Raw genomic sequence first — 17,567 nt, 5'->3', positions numbered from 1 at the left:
GTCATAAACGAGCAGCTGCCCCACGTGTTATGTTATTTAAAATGCATAAATTTCAAATTCGTCATGGTTTGTGATGACTTATTTTTTGTTTTCTTTTTAGGAACGGGTGTAAATGATTTTTTTATTGATATACTGAATGTACATTAAAAAACATTTTCAATTTTCTGAGAAAATGGCATTTCATTGCTTTTTTACCATTCGATAACAGGACAACTGCTCGCATATGACGTCACAAATCAAATAATTGAAATTATGATAACTTTTTTTATTCTTTGATGGATTTTTTTTTCAAACCTTCGGCTGTATTTTTACTTTGCTTATTCCTGCTATTCTTTTTTTTTTTGGGGGGGGGTACAATTTTGAATATGCTTTTGTTCTTACGCGTTCCTTTCCAACTGGTCCTCTAAACATCAAAACATTCATCGTTCAGAATTTATTCAATGCAATTAACTATAAAGGTTCTTGTCAATACCTTTTTATAGCATTATGACAGACTCCCTGGCTTTTTTTTTAATTGTAATTTATTTTTAATTATTGCTCCGAGCAATGTCTGCCAAGAATTATGGCCTTGCATGCTAATGCCATACCACCCACTAAAGGATGTTCTGGAGGGATGAATCAATTCAAAATAGAAATCTTCTGAAACAAACTTTGTAGGCTTCCCTCTTCTCCGCATTATACCTTAAATCTATAGTTCCCCTGATCTGTTCCCAAATTTAGAAACCCACTTATTGAAATCTGTATTTGCTTCTCCGTCGTGGGATTTCTTGTAAACATACAACCCTGTAGTCTGGTCGCTATTTCTGGCGTCCCCTAGTGATAATTGTGTTTTGTGCAACTCAACAACGGTCCCCCAAGTACGGCTGATGGTTGACTTTTGAAGGAGTTCAGACGAGTTGTTATTTCTCGGTGTCGACACCTGACCAACTAGAATTTTACATTCGCAGTTATTTCAGTTGCTTTGACTGTTTCATTGAAGGTAAGTGATGCCGTTATTTCATTTCGATCATGCTCAATATTAAAAGGAATTTACACATTTGCAAAATGGGAACTGTTTGTGGAGTTTCTCTTTATAAGGAAAATAAAACTACATAGGCCTAATCCCTTCTTCTTCTTTCTTTTTTTTTCTTCTTTTTTTTTCCTTTTTTCTTTCTTTCTTTCTTTCTTTCTTTCTTCCTTCCTTCCTATCTATCATTCTTTCTTTCTTTCTCTTCTCCTTTCTCTTATCCAGTCCTCCTTTTCCTTTTTCTTCTTCCCCATCTTCCTTCTCCTCTTCCTTTTCATCCTCCTTTCCTTTTTGTTTTTTATTTTATTCTCATTTTTTATTCATACTCCTATAGTCTAAATTTTAATATTCTTAATATTCTTATGCCTATTCCTTTTCCTATTCTTATTCCTTTACTCTTTCTCTTATCCTTTTTTATTTTTCTTATTCTTATCCTTCTCATTTTTTTCCTTCTTGTTTTTCTTCTTCTTGTCATTATTTTTCTTCTGTTGCTATTTTCCCCAATTACTTTAACCCCCAGTTGGTCCAGCATAATATCTAACAAACGTGTTTAATTCTTCCTTTTCCCTTTCCATTCTCACATTTCATTTTTGGAAAAGTCAGCGTTATTTAGGGGTTGCATGTTTTATGTATGGATACTTCGGTTAAACATAATGATTATGACATTTTGTTTGTGAGTATGACTTTTTTAAAATATGATCTTGCCATGTAACTTAAGAAATGTCAATATGTCAGTTTATAAGTTTGGTGTAAAAAAATATTGGGTAAATTTTTAACCAGCACGAGGGTAATTATGTGTCCAACCAATTTTGGGCAGTGTTTTACTCAATGCGGGAAGCATTTTGTCCAGTATGGTTTATAAATAAGCAGCAATTACTCTAGAATGGGTAAAGTTTTCATCACTCTGAATAAATGAAAATGCCCAATGTTGGCTTGACACATAATTACGCTCATGGAGCATTTTTACCCAATATTTTTTAGAGTGTATGGCATATTATATCTCATAATATTCTAGTCAGTCTACGTATTCTGCATGCTACAAACCAAAACATTGGGTAGGATATTCAGAGACACTTTATGTCATATTGATTTGATTATAAAGATTTTTAATTATGTTTTTAAATAAAGGATCAATAATTAGTATTATTTCAGTATGCTGAAAACTTCGGTATTCAATATCTTTTTAAATTCGTGAACTACTCCACAGTGAACTTTAATTCATTAAAAAGACAAGTGGAAACTAGTGATCACATTAGCTGTGTATTCTATTATTAATATTTATCAATCCATTTAACTGTATTCTATCGTGGTCCTTTTTCTCAGAGACCCGCAGTTTTTGGTATAACTTTGCCATCATGGTAACCCCACTACCATCATGACCATGGGAATCTTTATGTCAATTAGCTGCTGAGCCCTTTGCCGTGACAGTTACCACAATCTTATTAGTTTAGTATGCATTGGGCCTTTGAAATGTTACCTTTATTTGTTTTGATCATGAACTATTTGTGTTCAGGCAGTGGCGTAACAGGCGGGGGGGCAGAGGGCAAGCTGCCCCCTGGCGGATTTCACCGGGAAAATAAAAATAAGACGGGGGAAAAGAAAAGGGGGAGAAAGAAAGGGAAAGGGGAAAAGGAAAGGAAGAAAAGGAAAGGGAAAAGTGAAAAGAAAACGAAGAAGAAAATAATATTTTTAATCATAAAAAGGAAGGAAAGCGGGAAAAGGAACGAAAGAACATGCATTTGAGAAAGTACAAATCATTCCGAAACAGACCTATGTAATGCAATGGCATAATGGGAAATAAATCAAAAGATGACAAAATGGCAAACAATAGCGGGAAATGAAAGTAGAATGGAATAAGTCCAAAGCTACAGAGGGACAAGGTACAAGAAAACAAAAAACTTATGACAGGGTTGCCGAGGATAGAAAACAAAGAGCGGGAAGAAAGATGTACTGCATACACCAATGTGCTCTAAGCTTGCTAAATTTTATGCAAATAAGCTACCGGGGCATTGCCCCAGACCCCACGCAGTAGGGGCTCTTCATCTATAACCTTCAAATGGCTCTATGACGCCCCCCTGTAGGGACCCTTCCTACATTACGCTTTACGTTCAGTCACTGGCGTACAGGCGCGGGGGGGGGTGTTCGGAGGAAATAAAAGAAATTATAGGAGACAACGTATAATGAAATGAATAGAAACAATGAAATGTGTTATTTTCTGAATATAATGGATATATATCGCATAATTACAATTTAAGTTCTATAGGCATATAAGCATTTTTTTCCAGCTCGCTTTTTGCTATGTTTTGCCCCCTCCAAATATTTCGATCAACTGGGTTGAATAAATGTGTTGTGTAAAAGCTATATTCTGTATATTCCCGCGATTTGAGTAAGAATTAAAAAAAAATCTGCGAGGTTTAAATGGCTTTAATATCAAGAAGTTCCGGGTGTTCCATATGGACCCCAACGGCATAGCACCTCGTATATGAGTATGGAAGGGTTATTGGGCCATGGTCCCAAAAATTCTACAACGAAGAAAAAAAATGGAGGAAAGAAAACCAAAGGAAAAGTGTAGGACATGATTTTATTTACTGACTATAATGTCAAAAAATATCTCAGAGTTCAATTCTCATAAAAATGTGATTTTTATTCTCGCTCGCTTCGCTCGCCCGGGGCTTAGATTGAGCAGCTGTTTAGCACAGGCCCCATACTGCGCCTCTCGTTTTTGTTTACTCTTCACGCTAAGAATCATGTTCATAGTGGCATACATACTACAAAAGAAGGAATGGAAAGAGAAAAGAGTGAAATATACTATTTTCTGGATATCTTGTCAAAATCTATCACAAAATTTGATTTTTTTTGTATCAAAAATGTCAAAATATTTGCTCTCTAGCTTTGCTCGCTCGCATTTTTTTCAAAAGATAAATTCTGCCTGATACGCAATATCTTCCCCTCTCAAAATCATCGCCTCATTACACCATTACGCCTGTTCATACCATGATATGACCGGGAAATGTTTGGCTCTTGCCCCCCCCCCCCGGCCACCGACCCCTGTTACGCCGCTGTATTCAGGTATATAGGATATCCTTTTCAAATGTCAGGTTTAATAACGTATTACTATAAGAATCAACAATAATTTTATAGCTATTGTTAAATCTTTTTTAAGATGTTATAAATTCAAATAACAATGTTCAATTTCAAAAATGTATCGCTTAAAATTTGTTTGAATTTTATTTCACTTTTAAAATTCCTTTAAAATGAATAATCTGAATGGGCCTATATGAGTTCATTTACTTTTTGCATTTAATTGTGTTGATTAATATGATATTAAACGACACACCAAAACGCTTTATACAACGTATGAACTATTCAGCATTAAACCAGGTTGTATAAAAATGAATAGGCCTATACATATTGTTGTAAAAAATCTCAATTTATTTTGCATGTAGTTTTGCTTTAACGAACAATTGGTCTATAGGTTCATTATTTTGGATTGGTTAAGAACATTGCTGAGAGTTTACTGCTTCTTTTCTTTTCCTTTCACATTTTTTAAGATTATTTTTATTTCTTTGCTTTTTCATCTTTTCATTATTCCCCCTAGTATTACTTTCATTTTTTCTCCTTATCTGAAAATCAAAAGAGATAGATTACGACAATAAAAAATTTGGGAATGATAATACACTACATCTCACCCCGCTTAAAGAAGTGGAGGGATATCCCGTTGTCAATCATGACCCGCTCCCCCCCCCCCCCCCCCCCCCCCTTAACGCTGATATCGCTCTTTCAATTAAACTCTAGATCTGGAATCTGGTTTGGTTTCTATGGATAAACTTTATTTACATCTCAGATTGACCCAGTATTCCAGATATCGACTACAACAACTGCACGAAAATATTAAACAAAGCTTTGAATAACCGTTATATTTAAAACCAATGTTTGAAGCCTCTGTTTGATCAACCCTCGCAGATTCTTAAGCTCCTTTCTAACGTATTTCTCATGGACGCAAGATGGTGGGGCGTTTGATGCTGCCGTGTTTAGTTTTGGGGATTTTGCTCTACCGTTATACAAATAGGATTGAAAGGAGAGATCGACGAAACAATCAGAAGGAATTAGATGATAAATATAATTTATGAAATAAAACAACATCTTTTAAAAAGGCAATGCATAATTTCCCAATATCTCTAATTTGAGCTTAACTTTAATATGTTTAAGTGAGGATATTTAGAAAGGAAAACAAAAGAAAGCAAATGGTACTCTTTTTTTCAAATATTATTTTCTAATGAGTAATAAGCTATACTTTGAGCATGTACAATCCGAAAAACGAGGTTTGCTATTTTAAGTGTACTGTGTTGTGTATGACTAGTCAATATGGTATAAAATTGGAGGTAGGGTTGGATTTTGTTAAGTGCTCTTTCCCTTTTTTGTTACAATAATGATAATGATATATGAAAAAATTATAATAATGATAATAGAAATAAAATGATAAAGCGACGAATATTACATATAGGCCTACTTTTGAATTATATTGATAAATTTGATTGATAATCATTCATTGTCTACCCCCCCAGCATTCCAAAGGAAAGGGGCTGAAAATACTGGTGTACTCCGTGTTTTATAATTAGTGCAACAGCGACCCTGATAAAATAAAGGCATGTACGTTAAACAAAACGTATCGTTGTCAACAATAATGATGTAGAACACGTAATGGCCATGAAAAAGACAACGAGTCAAATTTGCACTTCTTGCCATTTAATCTTTAACAAAACTTTGATGAGATTATTTGAACTAATCTTGGGACTTATACTGGTTGGTTAGATAATCAAGCTCTTTGGTTGATTAAGTTATATTTGTCTTCGGAATTCGGTAAGGGGGTGTTGCAAGAAAATATTTGCAATCGCAGTTTTCTGTTGCAAGTTTACAACAGCAAAATCAAGTTTTTAAAAGCAGACAATTTATTGAGTGAAAATGTTTAATTGATAAGACTGATTGACTTGGACTTGCTATTCCAAGCTCAACACTCCATAAATTAAGTCATGACTAGTCTACAAATTCTTTATTCTAAAAAATATCAGTATATCTGACCTTATACTTGCTTATATAGCGCTTAATACTTACTTTGTCAGAAGTCTCTAAGCGCTATACAGTGCGTATCAAAAAAAGTCTACACTTTTAAAAAATCCTGTAAAATTATACATTTGTAATATCCTGAAGATTTTTCCACATTTTAACATTGTTACAGATCCATTAAAGCAAATGACGGTATAACTGTTGAAAAATATTTCCGCTTGAGTGAGCACCACTTACTTTTGAAAAGTTAGTGAAAAATGATTTGCGCAGAACTTTGAAATAGTTATGCAAATAAAAGTAGACCTTAATCATGAAGAAAACACAGAATTTATCTAGTAAAATTGATTTGAGGATATCTTCTACCTTGTTTGACTTGTTTCTTTGCCAAAAACACTTCGAAGAGTGCATTTCGCCCCACCCCACTCCCCCACACACCGAGGCCATCGTGACGATATTTGCTTTACACTGAGCTGTGATTTACATGGAATGGCTTAAGCTTGATTTTCATTTTGTTAATCATTGCTAAGCTTGAGAAAAGTATGGAGAAACAAGTATTAAATGAAAAATGAAATGTAAACCCACTTTCAATGATAAAAACTTAGTGAAAAAATGCTGGAGATGTCTGATATAAACTTTTGTTCAGATTCAGTTATGTCCTCAGATCCAGCTGACACAAATAGGGTAAAGGTTGTGCTTACTAAGTGTTGAAATTTCAATTTGGGTGGCAAAATTGTTACAAAATGCTTGAATGTGTCCGTTTTATTTCAATTGACTAAAAGTGCAAGGGAAATGTATGAGAAATGTTTCGCAGGGTAAGTTTGATTTCGCCCTTTCCCATTGACACAGCATGAAAACGAGCATTTCTGCGCAAACAGATTTCTGCGAGCTTTACAAAAATGGACAGTGCTCGCTCAAGTGTAACATTCTGACAAAACTTTTACTTTCATTGGATAGATGAGACCCAAACCCAAGATTATATGTGAAAACATTACCCACCTGTTGTATATTTTTTAATTCCCAGTGCTTTTCAAAGTGTAAACTTTTTTTTGATACGCACTGTACAGTATGCAGCATATGACTGTACATGCTTATGATGTATGTCAGGAATAATAAAAGGCTTGATCTAACAGTATTAGAATAGTTAATAATTCTATTGATTGTTAGACGATATGTGACTTTATGCTTGTTGATATACATTCTTGATGATACATACAAGCATTGATTGCGATATTTCGTTCAGCCTGTTTATCAGGAAAGTAGGGGACCGAAGTGGGAGTTTCCCCAATGAAAAAAAAATTCCGTCACGTACATCATGATAAGTTATTTTTCGACATTTCTATAAAGTAGATTATTTACAGGTTCGTGATTTACTTTTTACCCAAAAGGCTTAGAAACTAGAAGAGCGAGTCAGAAGATCAAACAATAAAGGTCCGGTAGCTTGGGGTTTTCTCCGATCGAAACTTCTGATAAAAATTCGATGAATTCAGGTTATAAAGTTGAGCTGTTTTCGAGGAAAGAGAATGAGGAGGGGAACATCGTTTTCTATCTTTCATCTTTAGTCAAGCTGTTATTATCGCCTCCATGCGATAATTACTTTTCATTAGTGATTTGTTGGTAATTAAACCCACATTGATGAACAATGCAAGACGAACAATGATTCATTATCATTTTATACGCCGTCATTTAAAAAACGCCGCAATACTTTCACAAAACGAAGCAAGTGACGTATATGTAATGTATAGCAATCGATGTTTATGGTAAATTTCGGAGATTATTTTTCTTTGAGTGAAAATGTTTCAAAATTTTTTTATTTCAAATAATTTCAAGTCTTGTGACGAAAATAATTTATACCTGCCCACAGAGAAGAAGGGAAAAAATCTTCATCGTATTCTCTCCACCAGTTCTTAAAATTGGTTATTAGTATTACTTTCTTCAAAATGGTTCATAGAACATAAATGACATTGATTTATACCAAATTATTTAAAGGTCAATACGAAAAGGATTGAGTTCCTACTGAACAATGAGTAGGCATAATTCATGGTTATCTCGCGTGATCAGCGCCATGATAGCATGATTTCTTATCTGATTTATGTTTCTTTCACATCGGATTTAGGTGTTTTCAAAGAGATTGGTTAACGAAAAAGGATATAACCTTTATCAAGATTCAGTTCTTTGACATGTTTGCCAGGGGGAATCACAGTTTCGTCTCAGGGTGTCTTTGGGTTGAATTCTCAATATATTTGTCAACGTCTTATTGATGCTTTGTTGTAAATGAAAATGATTGATGTTATTTTTTTCTAATCGATTTTAAAGAAAGGACAAGTAATATTGTAGGCTCCCTTGGTCATTCATGGCCTAAAGCTCGTCGAATTCCTTTGAAATGTGCCTATTTATGGTGTAATATCCGCGTAATCCTTGGTGTCAAATTTTACCCTTGATAACGTAAAATATAGCCCTAAATGGCTTTAAAGTCGAAAAACGACCTAGAAAAAAGCATCCTAAAAATTTATATATAAAACTGAAAAATACTACTTTTTTCACAATAAATGAATAAATCGTCGAAGCCTTTGTTTGAAAATTCCGACCCTTGTTTTTTTTTGGACACACATTGCTACAAGTCATTCCTTAATTAGTTGACCCCCCCCCTCCCGAATGATGGCAAAGAAATGTGACCTGAACTTTTACGTACATCTACCCCATCTCACCCCTCGCCTCCGCCCTCTATCTCGATCGACCTACATCTTGCTCTATTCCTCTCCCTTTTTTATCCGACTTTCCCCGGAATATTATTGCATGCTTAATTAAATTATAAAACTTATATCAAGAAAAATTAATCTCTGTCTTTCCCTCAATCGCTATATCTCTTCTTTCGTTATATTCCCTTCTCTCTCGCCTCCAGGGCGGTAATCTAATGGAATGGGGAGGGGGGCAGCAGTAAGGCTTTCATCCTTGTTTAGTCCCGATAAGTTATTTTACTCTCTTGTAATTAGTCCGGTTATGATAATGTGGCCTAATTGTATCGCCAAATACATGCCTCCAGAATGATTAAATGGTGAAATAAAAAAAAAATGTAGTGCAAGCAATGCCGTTTCTTCCTGTTTACAACACTCTCGTTTTATTTTTTTATAGATTCTGGAACTGCACTAAACAGGACAACCTGCCTTCTCTCGCAACATGACATACCAGAGCATCTGAAAGATGATCCTGGATTCCTCTTGGACGACATCACCCATCTCAAACACTGAACGGACTTCAGCTGCCGACTGAAGACCTACAGGACGCCACCACCATGACAATGAAGGCCGCCAAGGCCTTGAAGGGCCTGAAGACCCTTTCTGCGGATCAGATAGGTGTCCTAAAGAGTGTGAAGGCATCTGAAATGAGTAGTGATATCCGCTGTAAGAACCATGCAGAGAAAGAAGCACTACGGAAACAGATCAACATCTGGTATCAAGACCAACACGTAAGGAATCGTAACACTTTTTTAACCGCCAATATGCCATTTTTTGGGCTTGCTGTTTTCTCGCCAATAGTAAGCTCATTTTAATATTTCCCACAAAAATTTTCAAAACTAAATGGAACAATTTCGTTATGAAATCTTACTGATGTATGATATTATAACAAATGCCAGCCCCCCCCCCACACCATTTTTTCTTCACCTGAAGAGCTTTTGTTTTGTGATTACTTCTATGTAAAGGTCATGATCATCATGAAAAAAAATCATAGAAAAAAATATCATCATGGACATGCAGGTACATCACCTCGTTGGGGGTACTGTGTGTAATACTTTCAATTTGCAGCACCCTATTGGAATTCTGGTATAGGTGTGGCAAAATGGATGAATATAACCAAACGAACGTACATTTTGTATAGAAACCATTTTTTCCCAACTCTAGCTACGTCAGCAACCCCGCCTGTACTACATAAAATCATTTCCATGGCCCTGTGTATCGGATATCCATTAAACCAACCCAGAATATTGCTCACTCATAAGCCTATATACGCCACCATGGTCCAGTTATTTGGAATGCCTTGCCTCATAACATTAAACTGTCCTCGTCTCTTATTTCTTTTAAAGCTTCTTTGAAAAAGTTTCTAAGTATTTCTAAGTATACATAAATATAGCACCTGCACTCACCCACTAGCACTCACTCGCATACGATTCTTTTGCCATAATTATTTTATCTCCCCGCCAAGTTTCTAAATTGTAATACTTTCTATTTCGTGACATCATTTTATAAAAATATTTAAATATTCCATTACGATTTCCATGTAGCCCTCCCTCCTGGCTGTTATTGTTTCAAGCAGTTTCTTGTTTATTATAGCTGGCCACTACATTTCTTTTTACCCAACTTACTATTTTACGTGTTTAATTTATGATACAGTTTTGAATCTTATACATTATCATTTTTTCGATTGTCACACAAATGTATTCATTTTTGTCATTGTTATTGTATGAATCTGTTTAGTTGTAATTGATCTTGAATAAAATGTAGAAACTCCTGCAAAAAATATATATCAATGAAAAAAAAATAGAAACAAAAATAATGTTTCATTTCGGAATCAATAATATTGCTAGTAGTGTGTCTCAGAATGTCTCTGAATATGAATAACGTATGTTAGCAATTTCGAGTCTATAAATAATTCGACCCTACATGGTATATTTATATGAGACATTTTTAATAATACGGATCGATCAAGTGATTGCAGTTTATTTTGCATTTAACAACTTCTTTTGTGAAATGAATCTGAAGAAATGTTTATTTCATTCATTGCGGCATCGATCGCATGCAGCTGCATATAGCTGCACTCGTTGGGTTAAAACGGAAAATGTACAGGAAGTTTTACTCCATCTGTCATTGGCGGGCTTTTGTATATTGATTCCGGCATATGAAAAGATCAGCATATAATACTAGACAACCGAGGATATGTTTGAATAATTGTTGCATTTCTGTTAATGTAAGCCTTCACATAATTGCAGAATGCAATGGAATTTCAGCAAAGATATCACCCAGTGTAGTACACTTTCATTTCTAACCCTAGACAATGATTGCATTCGTTATTTTATATTATGAATTTGAGTTTATTCGCGCAAAGGCAGAACAAATATGAAAAAAAAGAAAGAAAATATATATATATATATATATATACTACAAATAATATCATCACGTCATTCATGAAATATATAAAACTTGATATGAATTCCAGAAGGCTTAATTGGAAACATCCATATGTATGGTATATTCATTAGAATAACCAGAAATCAAAAGTAAAAAAAAATCATGTAGCTTTGTTGGATCCCCACGAAATACAGCATTTGTTGATAGGATGTTCCATCCCGCGAGTGGTAAATAGATATATATATATATATATATATATATATAGAGAGAGAGAGAGAGATAGATAGATAGATAGATAGATATAGAGATAAATATATAAAAAAGGAAAATTAGGCACACGACCGGCATGAATGAAATAGAGTGATTGACATATGCAATACGAATCGAGTAATATTTCAGCCCAGTATCTACTTAGCAGATTGCAGCAATAGTTAATGCTGTTAATGTTTTTAGTTTTTGCTATTTGTTCGTCTTACACTTCAATGAAATGCTTAATTTTTAACGATGTCCATTCGAAATACAATTCAGATTTAATGGCGTTGAAGAGAGCTCAGAATTATTATCACAATTATAGTATGAACGGTATGTGATTAAAAATGATAATGGTGATGATGATGACGATGATAAAATTTTCAATTACATTTTTATTCAATTTGTTGACAACGACGGTGATAATGATGACAATGGTGGTGGTGATGATAATGATAAAATAGGCCTTATTATGTCGAGTATAATGACGACGATGGTGAATAGTCTAACGATAACAAAATTGAAGACTGATATGATAACGGCGACGATGAATATAACGTTTTATTTTATTGATTCTCTAAATTTCAGGAGGCAGTGAAGAAATTGTCTCAAGATCAACAACATGCTTTCAGGAATCTCATCAAATTCCAGAACGAAAAGAGAAAGATACAAAGACAGTCATACATTCAGGTGTGTAGTTTCTTTTAAAAAATCTATAAGACAGCCGTTTCTATTGGAATGCGTTAATTTCTCTAGAAAAAAAAATCAGTTTAAATCATGTTTTAGGTTTAGGAAATATATGTATATTTTGAATACATGTGTACACTTTTTCTTGCTAGTTATATTATTTATTTTTATTCTCACATTGCCTTTCGTTAATGTTTTTATTTCCTTAAATTTGTTTTCGTTCCCAGCAGCATTTTTCTATTTTTAACTCTCTTTATATCTACAAAATCAAACCACTTAATAACACCTGGTATAAAAATTAGTATAGGTTGCTGATTACATTGACATTTACTTTGACTCTTAAAGATCTTGTAGAAGCATTAAAATGACTTTTTGAAAACTTTTCTCACTTTTTACAGAAACAACGCGCAATCCAGCAAACGCTTCGAGAACAGGCCATCAAAGACAGAGAAGCCGCCGCGAGAAAGTTTCTTGAGAGCACTATGAAGAAGGGGAAGAAGAAAATTGTGCAAAGACAAAAGGTTAGCAAGATGGTTGAATTTAAAAAGTGATTTGATATTTTTAATGTGATTGTAAAAATATGTTTGTGGATGAGAGAGAATTGAGAGAGGATGGGAGGACAATCGTTGATATGGGGAGAGGAAGAAGAGCATCTAAGTTATAGAGCATACAATCAAAACAAAAGGCGGTAAGAAGCACAAGGGCAGGGTGGGACAGGGGGAGAGATAGAGGGAGAGAGAGAGAGGGGAGGGGAGAGCGCGCGGGCAGGGTGACGAGAGTTGACGAAGGTTGGCGAGGATTGACGCAGGTTGACGGAGGTTAACGAGAGTTGACGAAGGTTGGCGAGGGTAGACACAGGTTGACGAGAGTTGACGAAGGTTGGCGAGGGCAGACACATGTTGACGAAGGTTGACGAGAGTTGAAGGTTGGCGAGGGTTGACGCAGGTTGACGGAGGCTGACGAGAGTTGACGAGGGTTGGCGAGGGCAGACACAGGTTGATGAAGGTTGACGAGAGTTGACGAAGGTTGGCGAGGGTTGATGCAGGTTGACGAGAGTTGACGAGGGTTGGCGAGGGCAGACACAGGTTGATGAAGGTTGACGAGAGTTGACGAAGGTTGGCGAGGGCAGACACATGTTGACGAAGGGTGACGAGAGTTGATGAAGGTTGGTGAGGGTTGACGCAGGTTGACAAAAGTTGACGAGAGTTGACGAAGGTTGACGAGGGTGACGGGAGTTGACGCAGGTTGAAGAAGTTTGACGAGAGTTGACGAAGGTTGACGAGGGTTGACGCATGTTGACGAAGTAGAATTTTTAATTATTAAAAGATCGAAAGAATCGTCACATTAAAATAAGTGAGATATCTTGATAATTAACTATCCTTTTCAAAGCGAAATAATTGCAAACCTCTTTTCAAAATTCTAATCATTATGTTCTCTTTGTTTTCATCGCAGGACAAATTGGAGACAAAACTTGAAGATATAAATGAGAACGATGAAATTGATGGAAACACACAGCAATTAGTTGGTGATAGATCAGAAGACGAAAACTTCAGGATAGTTGAAGAAAATAAGAACCAAAGTGAGGACAAAAATCAGGGGGAAGTTCCTGGACGAGATTCAGTCGACAGCGGCATTGCAACAAATTCAGTTGACTCTCAAAACTCGTTTGCCAAAATTGCCGAGAAACTGCCTCACCATCATTCCGTACCGTTAAAGGACTTCGTGGGCAAGAGAGAAAGGAGAGTGACATTTGTGGAAGAAGGGACAAGTGACGTAGATGCCAAATCGGATATTGACGACATTGAAGAAAGAAAATATGTTGATAATAATGAGAGCAATGACGTGATGATAAAGCCTATAAGCATATCACACCACCAAGTGACTGTTATTGATGGGGAAACGGGACACTCAGAAATCCTTCCTCGGCAGAAAACTCGCATTGTCGATGAATCTGTTTTCCTAAGGAACCAAGTCGGCGGCCTCTCTCTCAGATCAAACAAAATGCCCGACATTCATCGGGCCCATCTTAGACCCAGTACGTCAGAGAGACAGCGACGGGATGATGGTGGGGTTGCCATGCCAACAAGGACGGACTCGGATCTCGACCGCATTGATGCGATCGCGCGCGAAAATGGAAAGACACACTATCATTCCGCAGACGACACTGTTACACTATCGCGAATGAACACAACTAGCTCAATCTTGCCGCCAATTAGGGAAGATGCTCAGATCAATAGGCAACCGTACGAGACACTGGATCGTTTAGGAGCGATCGATGCCATCACAGGAAGGACTGATCACGTGGGTAGCGACAATTCCGTTGTTGATGCATCTCCCGCCAAAAGTTTTCTATCGTCTGCCGATGAGAAGATTCCTGATCAGTCGGTGAATGGAAGCGATGAGGAAGAAGTGCATAACGCTTGGAATGATGACGATGAGGTGGAAAAGAGAGACAAAATTCGAGAGAAGAGGATGAGGGAAAGACGAAAGTTGGAGGATGACATGCATAAATACCATGTGGGAATTGCCAATAGGACGTTTAAAATACCAGAATATGAAGTAAGTATTTCTTTTCATTTTAAATTCATTACTTATTCCATACAGTATATTGATCGTATAAATGTTGAATTTTTCTAAGAATGATAATTGGCACATTTTGATCAATTCCCGTTCACGCTTTCGTTCCGTTTTAATTTGGTCATATATTGCATTCTTTCTCTTTCAAAGTTTGACGAAAAAGTTGATAGTCAGTAGTCAACACTTGGCAGTATAATCTGTTCATAAAGCTGTTGAATTAAATCTACCAAACATTAATCAAAATGCTGGTTTGTTACACAAATTAGAAATTAATTTCCTTTTAAGATATTTACAAGGGGTCACAGTCACTTTCAACCAACGATTATTAACTAAATTAATTTTTCGTGGCAGTTTATTTTAGATGTTAAATTCAGCGGTAATTTAAACGGACTTCAAGTGCATGGGTGTGGCATGTTATTGTTCAGAAGTATTTTTACAGTGTTATATAAGCAGAAGCGGATCTAGAGGGGGGGGGGTTGGGGGTTGCATCCCCCCCCAAAAAAAAAAATCCGGGGACCATTCTATACCAAAAATAGTGGTGTTTTAGATGCAAGAAAACGCCATTTTCACACACAGATTTTCAAAAAAAATCCCTACTGTGGGAGGGGGGACACCCCCCTCGCTCGCTCCGCTCGCTTGGACTCGGTCGCTACACTCCCTCGCATACCACCCAAAACCCCCCTTTTATAAAAAGCTGGATCCGCCCCTGTATAAGTTATAAGTAGCAAAATTTGTTTCGATTTGTATTTTATTGATAAGCAAGCGTTATTCCCCTTTCCAGGTCCCTCCGGTGTCTCGTGTTCCCGTATACACCCGTAACTCTGTTGGTAGTCTGGTTGCCAGCGAGAAAACAGTTCGACTCGCCTCCGAAGATTTTAAACTTCCTTCCCGGCGTCAGGAGTATCTTATTAAGAAAGCTCTCGAGTGGGAGGAAGCGAGGAAGGAGGTCAGGGAGAAAAAACTCCAAGAATTTCTTGCCAAGATGAAAGATTTAGGTAGGTTTAATTCCCATCACAAAAAAAGTTTATATTACTACCTTTCATTTTCTTTTTACATATTTCAATATTTGGGATTTGTTTCAACATATATTTGCCATTTGATCATCAAACGTATACAAACAAACCAAAGCTTTATAGTTGCATGTATTACAAAAAGCTCTTACTTCTTTGTAACAGTATTTTCTATCGAAAATAGTAAAATGATGTTTTTGCATTTTGTTCGGGATTTTGTTATCATATTTATTTCATGCGTTGGTCTAGATTATTCTATGGCGGTAAGAATTTTAGCTTCATGAGTCTTCTAAGCATGGATGTTTGTTTTACCTGGACAATTCATGTTTGGTTTTACATCTCGGAAATTGTTGTGTCGATGAATCAATTTGTTTCGTAACAATCTCTAATATAAAGAAAATGTGTGTGATACAAATGATGGTGTGATTATGCTTTATCGGAGTATTTTCACGTGGGCGCGATTCAAAAAAGAACAAAGCGGTATCATCATGATCATAGGCTCATTTCCTTTCTCAAACAACCTTTTTGGCGAGGTGACGAAAGAATTGAGATACCAGCTGCCCGCATATTTTTCCCCTGACAATGTGATATATAATAAAGGAAAAATATATGAACCGGAGTTATCATCGAGTTATTTTCACAAGGTCGTTAAGCTGAGATTAATCAATATATAGATGGATTGTTTTAGATGATCAAGACTATTTTGTTTTACGTCCAGCTATCTCCACAGATACTTTTCTTTCCAAAGTATAATTTTTTTCTATAAAATATTTTGTATTTTTTTATATGTTATTATCATTAATGTATTGTAAATATTTGTTAAAATGTATGAAATTGATTTGTATATTTGCTATTTCTGTTGGAAATAAAATCTGAATCTGAATCTGTTGATTCGCATAATTGTTAAGGGTCGCCATTGCTTTGTATTCAATTCCAGTGAAAAAAAAGAAGTAATTCTTGATCAAATTTATTTTAACCATTTTTGGTTAATGTTTTGCTTCAATCAGTATATGTGATCCCAAACGAGCATATTTTTTTTACAGTAGGTGTCTAGTAGTCTGATAGTTATTATGATTCATCAATTAAAAAAAATGGTTTGCAAAAGTGCAATATTAAATTACTTTCTTTCCCTTGGTCACCCACAGAACAAAGCCTGCCGACGAAAAATGACCGAAGCAAACTAGGAAGTCGCCGGGAACCCTTCCAGACACAGAAAAGAGATAGCATCAGTCACAACAGTATGAAATCAACCGTTTTTGGTCGCGCTTTGGCAACAGGGACCAAGTACACCGGAGAATCCACGGACGTCAACGACCTCCGGAACTGCCGTTACATTCGCCAGACGAGCATTGATAACACATCGAGTAGTCTGGATGAGTCTTATGAAGCAAGGAGGAGAAAAAGAGCCCTGGATAAGGTCTCGAGTTGGGGACCACTTGGTGCACCACATGGTGGGTCTTCCAGGATGAAGAAAAGAACTTCAAGACCTTATGTGTCAATATGACCAATGGCTTAGCCGAATGTGAAGGCATGCCGAAAATTTTGCTCGTCTTATGTGAATGTATTATATGCATGATTCTTGCATTTGAAAGCAAATAAATTAATGAGTGATTCTGTATCCTATCGGTTTGAGGGTTTTGTGGCTAAACCCAAAATATATTTTTTACTTGCCAAAATATTGTGCAGACAAAGTTCTGACGGAATAATTTTTCTTTTAATCCGCACGCAACTCATGTTCGCCTCCAACACAGTTATCCCGATAGTCGATAGAAATTTAATAGACCGACAGAGTTGTGGGAGTCGACAATTTGTTTATATACCCTGAAAAATAATCGCAATGTGTTGAAAAATATC

The 17,567-nt window shown here is 36.0% G+C and overlaps 1 protein-coding gene across 1 annotated transcript; it reads left to right on the top strand.

Annotated features, from left to right (window-relative positions):
- Positions 1-677: 677 nt before the first annotated feature.
- Positions 678-17,363, top strand: LOC121421953. The gene is made up of 7 exons (XM_041616790.1): positions 678-979; positions 9,200-9,533; positions 12,028-12,129; positions 12,525-12,647; positions 13,579-14,685; positions 15,485-15,698; positions 16,859-17,363. Exons 2-7 carry the CDS (start codon positions 9,360-9,362, stop codon positions 17,215-17,217), a joined length of 2,079 nt encoding a protein of 692 aa, XP_041472724.1. The 5' UTR covers positions 678-979; positions 9,200-9,359; the 3' UTR covers positions 17,218-17,363.
- Positions 17,364-17,567: the final 204 nt, after the last annotated feature.

This window comes from Lytechinus variegatus, chromosome 1 (genome assembly GCF_018143015.1).
Source record: "Lytechinus variegatus isolate NC3 chromosome 1, Lvar_3.0, whole genome shotgun sequence".
In the NCBI taxonomy this organism is placed as follows: Eukaryota; Metazoa; Echinodermata; class Echinoidea; order Temnopleuroida; family Toxopneustidae; genus Lytechinus; species Lytechinus variegatus.
This window is presented reverse-complemented; position numbering and strand designations above follow the sequence as displayed.